The 12,243-nt window shown below is 39.9% G+C and overlaps 1 protein-coding gene across 1 annotated transcript; it reads right to left on the reverse strand.

Annotated features, from left to right (window-relative positions):
* Window positions 1-702: 702 nt before the first annotated feature.
* Window positions 703-11,010, reverse strand: FGB (fibrinogen beta chain). The gene is made up of 9 exons (XM_004708719.2): window positions 10,888-11,010; window positions 10,635-10,655; window positions 7,881-8,072; window positions 7,029-7,212; window positions 4,756-4,983; window positions 3,521-3,634; window positions 2,711-2,836; window positions 2,191-2,476; window positions 703-1,391 (listed from the first exon to the last, which is right to left on the reverse strand). The coding sequence occupies exons 1-9, from the start codon at window positions 10,993-10,995 to the stop codon at window positions 1,160-1,162; spliced, it is 1,491 nt and encodes a 496-aa protein (XP_004708776.1). The 5' UTR covers window positions 10,996-11,010; the 3' UTR covers window positions 703-1,159.
* Window positions 11,011-12,243: the final 1,233 nt, after the last annotated feature.

Consider the following 12,243-nt stretch of genomic DNA (forward strand, 5'->3'; position numbering starts at 1 on the left):
ATGATATGACAGAAGGCTAGAGAGATGGATTTGGGGTGGAGGTGAGGCTGCTAGACTTACAAGTTACATATCACCTAGGAATGGGACAGGGGAACCCGGTAAAGGTTGAATTTGGGTTGGAGGCGGGATTAAGTGAGCAGCTACATTTCTGAGTTCGAATGATAAGATTCAGGGTCTGCTAAGATGCAGAGGATAAAGGCAGGGGCTTTGGGATGCTATGTGGTCAGGGAAATCGGCAATGAAGACTTAGGGCCCTAGGGTTGTTTATAGTGTTGGAGAGAAGTGGTGGGAGAATGCACGGTGAAAGAAACCCTGAGAGATGTACCACCATGCCATGCCACGGAGCGGGGCGAGGGGTGGGGGGATGGAAAACCCACTTCTAATTTACTGAGCAAAAGCCCAGTTGAGGCCAATGGGCCTTACTTCCAAGGGCAATGGTAACTGCTGCTTTCTACTTGTCTATTTCACAACACAGCAACGCCAGTGGTGCCAAGTTGGTCCTCATTGCAAAATCTGGCCCTAGTGGATAGTTAGTTAAGCAACACAGTACTGGCTTTGCCCTGGTGGCAAGTAACATTATGAACCTTAAATGTTCGCGGCCAGCTTATCAGATACTTGAGAGTGAGAATGAATCCCTTTCCTCATGACGTCAAAGCCTAATTCGCTAGCTGCAAGTATGGTACAAAATAAGAGAACATTTGCTTAGTTGAACAGAGACTGGTTTAATGAACATATATTTTTGAAAGCCTTTTTGATGTGTGATAGACCTTATATAAGTAAATAGAATTCTTAAAGTGGGCTTTTTAAAATTTAAGGGTTTTTTTGCGCGGGGGTGGGGGTGGGGGATGCTTTGCAGTTTTTCAATAAGTATAGAAAATTGCTGTTGCTAAATTGAAATTTTCCATGATCACTTGGCATAGAATTTCTGATCCTGTTTATCCTTTTAGGTTTCTCTTGGTGAGCAATACAAATGAGCAATTTAAAAAAGGAAGTTCTGTGCCCTTTTTAATATTATTTATCCCAAATAATTTTTCCAAAATGTCACACTCACAATCTTTTGACAGTTCTTGTGGGAACTAATATATGAAAGAAAATTGCAATAACATCATGTACAAAAGTGTTTCCATATATAGAATAAAAACCTATGCTGTTGGGGGAACTATTGTTGTGGGAAGAAGGGTCTGATCTTCATAGACATCTTCTTCATAGAGTACCATGACCCCATCCAATTCATCCAGACTATTCCGTCATCTGTGCCATGTTTTGCCATATCCCACCTGTAATGTCCACCCCAGTAGTATCTGCCATTTGGATTGGCTGCATGGCATCTGTTATACCACCATCCACCACCGTCCTCCTTAGAACACTGTTTACTTGGATCTGCTGTTATCCTGAAAGGAAATGCATTTGGAGTTATTAGAGACAAGACTACAATGCTAATATTCAACTCTTTGTAGGCTACTCACAGAATACTGCTACCCTTAGGCATGTGCTTGGTAGTCCCATCCTTGACCTTTATAAATAAAACCTTGTCCATACCCCAAAGGTCTTTTTTAGCTTTTTTCCAAAAAGACAGAAAACTAGGTCTATGTGGCAAATTCATCTGTGAGTTATCACACTTCAATGATAGCTATCAGATCCCTTTGTCTTTGAGCATCTTGGAAAACAAAATAGTTTTCATGTACCCACTAGACTATGGGGATCATCTTCATTTTTAACACTCATTATTCAGAAATAACTGTGAATCACATCAAGTTCTGTCTCTTAGTAGTTGTATCATTTGGGGTAAATAATTAAATTTCTCAAAACATCATCTGTAAAATTAGAATAACAATAATAATTAATAATAATGACTACCTTATAGCTGGAATGCCTAACTATAATTTATAAAGAGTAGAGTATCATGGCTAACACACAGAAAGTTCCTGGAAAATGCTAATTATTTTCTATTTATTTATTTTTATGGTTTTATCTTTCTCCTGGAGCAGCTGGTGAGTTTGAACTGCTGACCTTGTGGCTAGCAGCCTAGTGTTTACCCAGCAGGACCACCAGGCACTTATTCAAATAGTGTCTAGGAACTGCTCGTTCCTAAGGAATGCTAGTTATTGACGAGAGTCATCGTCATGAATGGCTTTGAGTAAGGCTATTAGCAGTTTTCTTTCAGGCAGGAGTGAAGAATGCACAACATACCAGCCGTCATTGTCTCGGTCATATGTGCTGAAGTACATGCCATTGTGAATGGTCATAGTTCTGTTTTCTCCCACCAGTTGAGAAGCTCCGTCCATGAGGGCATTGCCAGCCGTTCCTTTATATTTGTTCACTGAGATCTGGTACTTGCTGGCCTCATTCTGCACAGTGAATCCTCCATAGAGGGCCTTCACCTTGTCGCCTTTCCAGTCTTCCATTTCAATCAAAAGCTCCGTGGGCCCCATTTTGGTAAGCTGGCTGATTTTATCATTTCCAAGCCAATACTCACCTAGAGGTAAAAGTAAGATAAAACATCCCCAAATAGAAAACTTTTGGAATCGTAAAAAACAACTGCCTTTCTTTCCTTAGTATTTCTCTTTTGTTCATACTCGTTTGTAATTTCACTCCTCCCAACCCCACCAAACTCCATACATTGACTCTCAGTACTTCATGATATTTTTAATGAGGGGACAAGTGTCGACAATTAAAGAGAATAATTTTGGTTTTTAATTCCCAGTTTTACCTGGTAGGCCACAGAAGTTTTTGCCATCTCCATTGGTTGCAACATTTCCAAATCCTTGTTTATAAGGAACCCATTTCCTGCCAAAGTCAACACTACCATCTTGGCGGTTCTGAATTACTGTCCACCCTTTGGTTGAAGAAACAACACAAATTAACCAACTTTGAGGCAAATATTTGGATCTTTTGTTCATTTCGTTTATTTTATGACTATACCATATGGGACTTCAAAAGAAGGAGCCATGCTGGCATAATGGGCTATACAAATGTACGAGTTGGGTTGCTAACTGCAATGTCTGAAATTCAAACCCTCAGAGAGACACTGCTGAGATTCAAACCCTCAGACAGACACTGCTGAGATTCAAACCCGCAGACAGACACTGCTGAGATTCAAACCCTCAGGCACTGGTGAAATTCAAAGCCTTCAGATACTGGTGAAATTCAAACCCACCAGGAGGGGAGGCAGTCGGATTGCTGCTATCGAGATTGATAGCCTTGGGAATCCTATGAACAGTTTAATCTGTCCAAGACAGTGTGTTTAATTTATTTTTTCTGTTTTTCAGTATATACAGTACTCCAAATTACATATAAAAAGGAAATAAACATGAAAAGGAACCCCCTGAAATCTTTTAAGGAAGGGCATGTTTTTATCCCACATGGTGAATAACAGATATTTTACAACTTTCAAAACAATCCAAATAAATTCCACATAACATCATATTGTTAGTCACATTACTGTTAGCTTTTATTTCTTGTCTCTTTGCAGAATCCAAATAACCACATAATAACAGATCAACAATTATCCAAAACTTACCTCCATTTTCTGTGTTCATATCACAGTACACTCTGTAGGGTTTGATAGAACTGTCGGGCTGAATGAGGTACATTTCAGATGTCTCGCCTCCTTTCCTGATAATTTCCTCACATTCTGCAATCATACGGTATGATATTGTACTCACGAAGCTACAGCGCCATGACACGGTCTTGCCACCAATTCTACATTACAATCACTTATTATATAGGATTTAAAAGATGTTTTACATAGGTAAAAATACTACTATAGAAACGGAATCTTCCTTTTGCTGAAAGTCAAATCTGTTTGAAGAGTTCTTTCTACAAAGTGGATGAAAAAGCCCTCTTCTCTCTGCACTCGGGGATACTCAGAAACTTCCTGGTCATGGGAATATTTCCACATCTACCTGCGGTCCTGGTTGTGCTTGTGGAGTCAGTGTTGGACTAGGAACAGCAAAGCCCATGATTCCAACCCACCAGCTGTTCTATGGGAGAAAGATGAAGTTACCTGTAAAGGTTGACAGCAATGTTTCCCAAAGTGGACAATACTGCCTCCCTGGAGGGGTGCTGGGGGCGAAAGACGAGACTTTCTACTCAAGGAAAGAGTTACAGTCTGGGAAACCCACAGGGCCTGAACGACCCTGTTTTACAGGGTTGCTTTGAGTCAGAATTGGCTCAATGGCAGTTGAGTTTGGGGTTTGCTGTGCTTTGTTTTGTTTTGGTTTTGAGGGGTGCTGGAATAACTCAGAGAGCTTGCAAAAGCAGACACCTACACTTTATCCTCTATTATGGATTTTAATTGCTAGAAGGAGGCTGAGTTTTTGCTTTGTTTTGTTTTCAGAAAAAGAGGCTGTAAGCCAACGTTTGAGAACCTTTGAACAGTCCTCGAAATTCTATGCACAGCCTCCCAAATCCCATATGCAGCCACTCTAAGTTAGAATCGATCTGAGGACAGTAGGGTTGGTTTGGATGATCCCATCCTCTGTCCAGGCAAGATGATCCATGTACTTAGCAGCCAGTTCTGTAGCCTCCACCATCATTAGAACCCATCCTGATCCTCAAGAACTGGCACAGGAAATTTTTCCAGTTAGGACACACCATACCAAGGAGATCTTCCTACTGTGCAAGATGTTCAGCCTTGCTATGATGCCATTATGAACATTTGGGAAAATGCACTGGATTTTGCTGTGGTGGTTCTGTGAGTTTTAGAGGTGTACATTCTGGAATCCTATAGAAATATTCTTACTGGTTAGTTACCTTTGCCAGACACCACAGGAACATTGCAACTGACACTGCATGGTGTGCGGCAATATTCCATCTGAGCTGAAATGTCAGATTCCAGCTTTTGTATTTTGCTTCTCAGGTTTTCCAGGATTGAACGGAGCACACGAAGGTTACTGGGGACATGACTATTCACAGTCTCATCGATATACAACTGCTGCTGCTCCAGCAAGGAGGAGTATTCATTAATGACATTTTCGTTATCTGTAAATATAAATTGTTTTAGCAATGGTCAGCATTTTCATTTCATAAAATGCTAAACATGTGCATCTGCATGATTCTGATTTGTTTGGAATAAATAGACATTACGGCACCATCAGTCTGCATGTTATGCAGCTGCATTTGTGGGGGGCATTATTTGGTTCGTGGCATGTACAAACTAACATGCAATCTATCTACCTTAGGTTTTAGCCTAAAAGCAGGCCTGGTAATAAGATAGATCGTTATTTCTGTTGTGAAGAAAAGAGGAAAAAGTAGTATTTGGACCACCCACCTCCGAAGTTTGACTTGTACTTCTTGTTCTTTCTTTCTTTTTAATTTTTTTAGAACTTTAACTTCTTGTGAAGGGGATGCATTTAATCTCCTTAACCATCCCACGTAGATACAGGAGAGCATTGGCATTCACAAGACAGATGTCACATTTTCTTTGACCAAAAAAATCCCCAAATGTGGGTATGCTGCTACCATGAAGAATATTGAAAGTCCCATGGACTGTCAAAAGGAACTAACAAATCTGTCTTGGAAGGAGAATAGTCAGAATGCTCCTTAGAGGCAAGTATGGTGAGACTTTGTCTCAAGTACTTTGGACATGCTGTCAGGAGAGACCAGTCTCTGGAGAAAGACATGACATCATGCTCGGTAAAGCAGTGGGGCGGCGAAAAAGAGACTAGCTCTCTCAACAAGCTGGATGGACACAGTGGCTGCAACAAGGAGTTCCAACTAAGAACCACTGTGAGAACGGCACCGGTCCAGATAGTGTTCCACTCTGTTGTCATCGTGAATTAGAACAAACTCAATGGCACCTAACAAGGACAACTGCTAACCTAATTAAATCTCAGCATAAACTCCTCACAACACAACAAGCATGATAAACGGCAAAGAGGCTGGCTTCGCCAGGGATTTCACGTTACTTGGGTCCACAATCATGGAAGCAGCAGTCGAGACACCAAATGGCATACGGCATTGGACAATTCTGCTGCAAAACATCTCCTTAAAGTGTTAAAAAGCAAAGATATGACTTTGAAGACTAAATCACACCTGAACTAAGCCATGATAGTTTCCGTCACCTCATGTGCCTATGGAAGTTGTACAGTGAGTAAGCACAGCAAAGAATTGACGCACTTACATTAGGGTGCTGGAAAGCAATATTGAGTACGCCAAGGAGTGCCAAGAGAAGGAGCAAATCTGTTTTGTCAGTACAGCTAGAATGCCCCTGATAATTGAGTATGGCAAGGTTTTCTCTCATATGCTTTGGGCATGTCCTTGGAGGACATCATGCTTGATCAAAGTAGAGGGTCATCAAAAGAGAGGAGTATGCTCAAGATGAATTGACACCTTGTCCACAAGAAGGGCTCAATCATTGTGAATATGATACAGACCACGATGGCATCTCATAATAATAACAATTAACTGGTAGGCCCCTTAGTCTAAGCCAGTCATCCTGATGGTGCAGCATCAGTGGTTGGAACCCACTGACCACTCAAAGGGAGAACGATGAGGTTGTCTGTTCCAAAAAAGATTTAAAGTTTCATAAACCTAAAGGAGTAAGAGTCATATATCCTATAGGGTTGGAATTGGCTCAATGGCAGCGAGCCTAAAACCAATAGCTCTCAACAATCAGAGATCAAGATTCGAAAGTTAGGGATTATTATTCCCGATACAATTGAACACATCATGAATTATCCTGTCATAATCAAAACCTTGAACATTAATCTATGAAAGTTAAAGTCTTACTCCAGGAACATCACCTCTTCTGTGTCACAAGACAAGTTGCTGGGAAGCCGAAGATGAAAATCTTCCTTCCTGACACCAAACTGGAAATGAGAGTTTGATGACAACCGTAGTAGTCAAGTTTCAGGAGAGGGTACCCAGCTAAGGCCCATGAGGTGATCACGCTCAGGCTGAGAGCGGTGTGAATGCTCTGCAGACTAACCTAGAAAGGTTACGTTTCTCGTGTATTCCAATAGCAGCTAAGCAGTTTCTATTTCATAACTAAGAACCAAACAGAAAACACTTGGGCATTCGTTTACCTTTTACTTGCTTCTGCTTCTTTTTCCACATGTCTCGGAGTAGGGTCATATACTGGAAGCTGGTAGAAGCTGTCTGGGAGACAGACTCTAGGTTGTTATTTAACTCATTAACACTATTTCTGATGGGTCGTTCCTGGTTTACCAAAGTATCTTGTAACTGGCATCCTGTAGGACACAGCACTCCCTGTAGGCAAGAAAATACCAAGCTTAAAATGAAGGACTCGTGCATGCGGTGGATGGCTAAATAGCACCCAGCATACATTTTATGATAAGATTACCATTATAAAATCTTGTGATTTGACTTTCTTGCTATGAGACTAAATATTCATATTTATGGTTGGGTTACTACAAAGATTAAAAATATTCTTTACCACCAAAAAATATATAATTCAGTACACAAACTGTATCACAAAAGAAGCAGACACGACACAAAGGTAAAGAAAACACCTTCATGTTTTTGTAGGCCCAGACCCAAGAATTCTGGTCAAAGTAAAGGTCAAAGGCACAATCAGCTTGGTATTTCACTGTCAAAATATGCAGAGAAAATAACCATGATGACAGCAAGAGTGTAGGCAGCATTAGCGATCATGATGGATGTAGCCTTTCTCTGAATCCGGGCCTCCTACTGCAAGAGCAAGGTGACCAGACATCTCACTTTTGGCGGGACAGTCCCGATTTTTGGCGTTTTTTAAAAGTCCTGATTTTTTGAAAGAATGCACGACAAGCTAGGGCACGATCTATTTGGTCCATATAGACCAAATTTTTAATCAAGAACACCCCCACCACCACCACCCCGTCAATGGTGTCCCCCTTTAAATCTGGTCACCTTGTAAGAGGCGTCAGTGTACCCACCAGGTCTGGATCAGCATGAAGGCAGCCCCCAGCATCAGGGGCTTTCCTTTCCACTTTCTTTTGGCCAAGGGCTGTTTTAGTCGGACGCGCCTTATAGCCACCTCCACTAAGGGGAGGTGGGGCAGGCCTCAGTCTGGGAGCTTCTTCCCTTTTCTTGTCACGGGGTCGATGGCCACGGGCATCCAGTGTGGCCTTCAGGGAACCAGGCAGAAAAGAAAGACAGGGTGTGATACAGAACATTTGAGAACTAATTGGTCCGGCAGCCTTGGTTATTAAACAAGGGTATCACAAGCCTGACGCTTTGTGTAAGCATCACCTGACCCGTCGAGGTCATGTATCAGTAGGTTACATGGTCTCTCCCATCACAGTAGGAAGACCGACAGTACACAAAGATTATGCACGCTCAGTGAGTTTTAAAGGAAGGTCCTAAGACAAACCCACAGCAGAAAATGAATAGTAATGGCATCAGATTCCTGAGAACTTTACATTGGAACACACAAAACAGTAAGCTGTAAGATACTTGGGCAAGGTATTTTGTGCTCCAGTTCTCTCATCTGTAAAATGTGGATAAGTATGAGCCCCTAATAAAATGTTAAAAATAAATAAATAAATAAATAAATAAAATAAAACTACAATACCTGAAAAAAACAAACAGTAAAGCTTATCTGACTTGAAAGCTTTTTGTCAGGATTAAATGACTTACTGCTATGATTCAGTCAGAAAAGTACCTGGCACACGAGGTGTTCCTTATCATTGAAATGACATGTAACAGATATTAAAGGTTACATGGCTTCTCCACTGCCAATTTCAATCAATCATTGTTTTCTATCAAGGAGATTACTTGATCAACTCTTCTCTTGATATTTCTTACCTGATTTCTTTATCAACACCATGATTTCCTTGTGTGTACCTTTCCGAAGTTATGAGCAGTGCCATTGCAATTATTTGGCAACTTTAAAATACATTATTTGCTAATGTATTTAGAAAACGAAGTATTTGTCAACATTACATTGTAATGTGGGAGTAAACACGATATGACAATGTGGGCTTGCAGCTCCCATATTCTAATAGGATCTTTGTTAGTAGTTGCTCCTTTTGATGAATAAACCACTTAAGTGCTCTTGCTATTTCGTGACCCTAGAAATGACCCTCCCAAACCAAACTCACTGGTATCAAATCAATGCTGACTCATAGTGACACCCCCGACTCCACCCCCACCCACCTCCACTGCGGGTTTCTGAGACTACAACGGTTTACGGCAGTAGACAGCCCAGTCTTTTCAAACTGTTGACTATAAGCATTGCAGCCCAATTTGTGACCACTACACCACTAAGGCACCTTAGAAGTCCTTGCATGACTACTAGCAATTGTAGAATCAGTTATTCCTTAAGTCATAATAATTTAATGAGGAGGCTAAGATTGAAACCCAGACAGCTTGCTCCAACTCCTCTGAACATGCATGGAACATGCATCCTAAAGTGTGAGGATTTGGGAGAAGTAGATATAGTTCATGGATGTCTAGGACTTGGTCCCAGCCAAAGTTCATCTGATCTAAGAGGAATTGTAGGAGATGTGATGCACCTGCTAATTACTAGTAATAATTACTAGTAGGAACGCAAATCAAATTGCAACAGAAAAATTGGATTATTCTTTTGTTCTAGAGTACCACTGGAAAGGTAGCACTGACAGACTTTAATAGAAAAAGGAAACAAAACAAGGGAGAAAAATAAATAAATTATGTAGACATTTAAGTCTATGAAGACCACTTACTGAAATAACAAAACCCAGAAAATCCACTTTGGATCTAAACTAGCACACTGTTGCTATGAGGACTAGCTGGAGCACAAATATAAAGGTGCTTAGCAAAGTCCTGTGCAAAGGTTTACTCTTGCACATTCTTTGCATTGTGCTTACCAATGCGATTAACCAGATAGTGATCTTTCTAAGTGCTGTCTCATGAGTAGAACACTTCAGTTCTCTTCAAATTCCACAAGTGATTCAAAATGAATCACTCTATGTCAATATTATTGGGTATTCATATAAGCCTAGTGTGAAGTCCATAGGTTATCAAAAAGAAATCTGACCATGATTTATTGAATAATAAAATTCACATTTCTTAATTATTAATTTTCCTAAATGCACTTCTGAATTTTGTTAACTTAAAAGCATTCGTACTACGACAAGTGAGATAACTCCAAACTAAACTCACTGCCATGAAGTCCGCACTGGCTCCCTGAGACCGCACTGTGTATTTCTAAGACAGTAGCTGTTTACAGGATTAGAAAGCCCAGTCTTTCTCCCACAGAGCTGTAAATGGTTTCAAACTGCCGACCATGAGAATTGCACCACCAGCGTTCCCCTCAGCTGAGACAGCACTTGAGGAAAAAAGGATTTTTCAGATGAATAAAATCAGACTGAGCTCTGTGTTTGATGACCAAAAATAACAGCAAATATTAGTGCCAATTTAAATGTTCTCATCTGAGAAAAACAGCAATTTGTTTTTCTCTCACTCCACTTGATTCAGCTTTTAGTGTGAGGTCCCAATTCCCACTCATACATCGCCGATATTTTCAATAGTTCTTACCCTCCTTCCCCAAACAGCAACTGGCCCCAATTGCTTTTAATTGATTTTTATTATTTTATAGTATGTGAGATTACAGATTTTTGTGCTTAGGCTTATAATGATGTTTTACTAGAACTAAATAGAAATCATAGTACTTAGGATAGAAACAAGAGTGAAAAAAAACATCTTACCGCAGGCCCAGCATCTTCATCCTGAGTGAGGGGAAAGGCAATAAACCAGAAAGTAAGACATTATTATTATGTTTTTACATTTAAAAACACTATGACACATCCTTTAAGTAAAATGGGTCCCTGAGATCAACAATTAAATTTCATCACTAAAATCAACATAACTGTATTAAAGTAAATATTCTCTTTGTACTTAATTATGATTACACTTCATATTAGTACTACTAGTAATCATATAACATTTTAAAACAATCACCTCATCTTCGTAGTCTGTGGAAAGTTGGCACTTAACTATAGAAACACACAATAGCAGCAATAATAGATGCTTCATGGTTTTAAAGTTTCGAGAATTCCAAGAAGCCATCCGTTGCTAGCAGACTTACCTGAGAGGTGTTCAGCCTTATATATCCCTGGCTTCTGTATTCAATGGGACTTTAGAAGCAGTTACCATTCCTTAGTTAATATTTAATTTTTTGGTTCACTTGTTGGCTGAACCATTTTATCACTTAAGCAACATCTTCCCAGCAAGATTTATTTACTTGTTGTACAACTCTTCTTTTCTGTTGGCTGAATTTAGAAGTTCCGTTCACTTGATTGGACAAAAGGAAGAGAAATGAGGACACTGCTCAGAAGAGAGGGACATCACATTTCTTGTAAGTTAATGTGAAGGGTTCAGAGGCTCTCAAAAATGTGGGAGACAAAGAGTTCAATCCACGTACAATCATCGCTTCCGTTCAAATTGAGGTCACTAAAGATATATGCATACATTTTAGAGCTATAGTTGTAGGCAATTTATTTAAAGGGGAGCATTAAAATCCAGTGTAATATTAAAGCACCATGTGTTTATTCTTTTAGAAATGAATCAGAATAAAGCAATATATTAATTTATGCAGTAAAGGCAAGTATCAGGTGGGGGCAGGGAACTGGGGGGAAGAATGCCCACATTTCCTTTTTGCTCTCACCCATTTTCATTTTTCCCCTTTATTAACATAAATGAAAATATTCAGGAAGTTCTCAATAAATAGTAGACTAACCCTAATGAAACCTGTTGCCATCAAGTAGAATCTGACTCATGGTGACCCAGTGTCTGACAGATTTGTACCACTCTGCAGAGTTCTCGTGGATGGAATCTTTACAGAATCAGATGGCCAACTCATTCCTCCATGGAGCTGTTGGGCCAGTGCAACCCACCATGTGAAATGTTAATACTGAAGTGCCAACGGTCCCAGCAGGACAATTAGTAGCTAGCAGACCCATAAGTCAAAATCAGTATTATAGTGAGTGGATACAAAGTTTGGTGATATATCTCCATGTGAGCCTCATTGTTGTTACTCCAGGTTTTTGTATATCTATATATACAGGTTTATATCTTTATTTTAATTGGTATGATCCTTTCCGGTTTGACACCAATCCACTTCTCTCCGCTTTTTGTTTGTTGCAATCAGAATTAACTACTACAAGAGTCAACAGGGAAACCAAAGTTAACAACCCAAATCTCAGTAAGTTTGTTGCTCCATAACATTTTCTTTTAATATAAAAAGTAACACATTCTCATTAGAATTTTTAAACTGTTTCAATAGAAAGATAGCATTTTATCCAGGTATAGAGCAGG

This window comes from Echinops telfairi, unplaced genomic scaffold (assembly GCF_000313985.2).
Source record: "Echinops telfairi isolate 266 unplaced genomic scaffold, ASM31398v2 ScPeMD7_5868;HRSCAF=6743_1, whole genome shotgun sequence".
Classification (NCBI taxonomy): domain Eukaryota; kingdom Metazoa; phylum Chordata; class Mammalia; order Afrosoricida; family Tenrecidae; genus Echinops; species Echinops telfairi.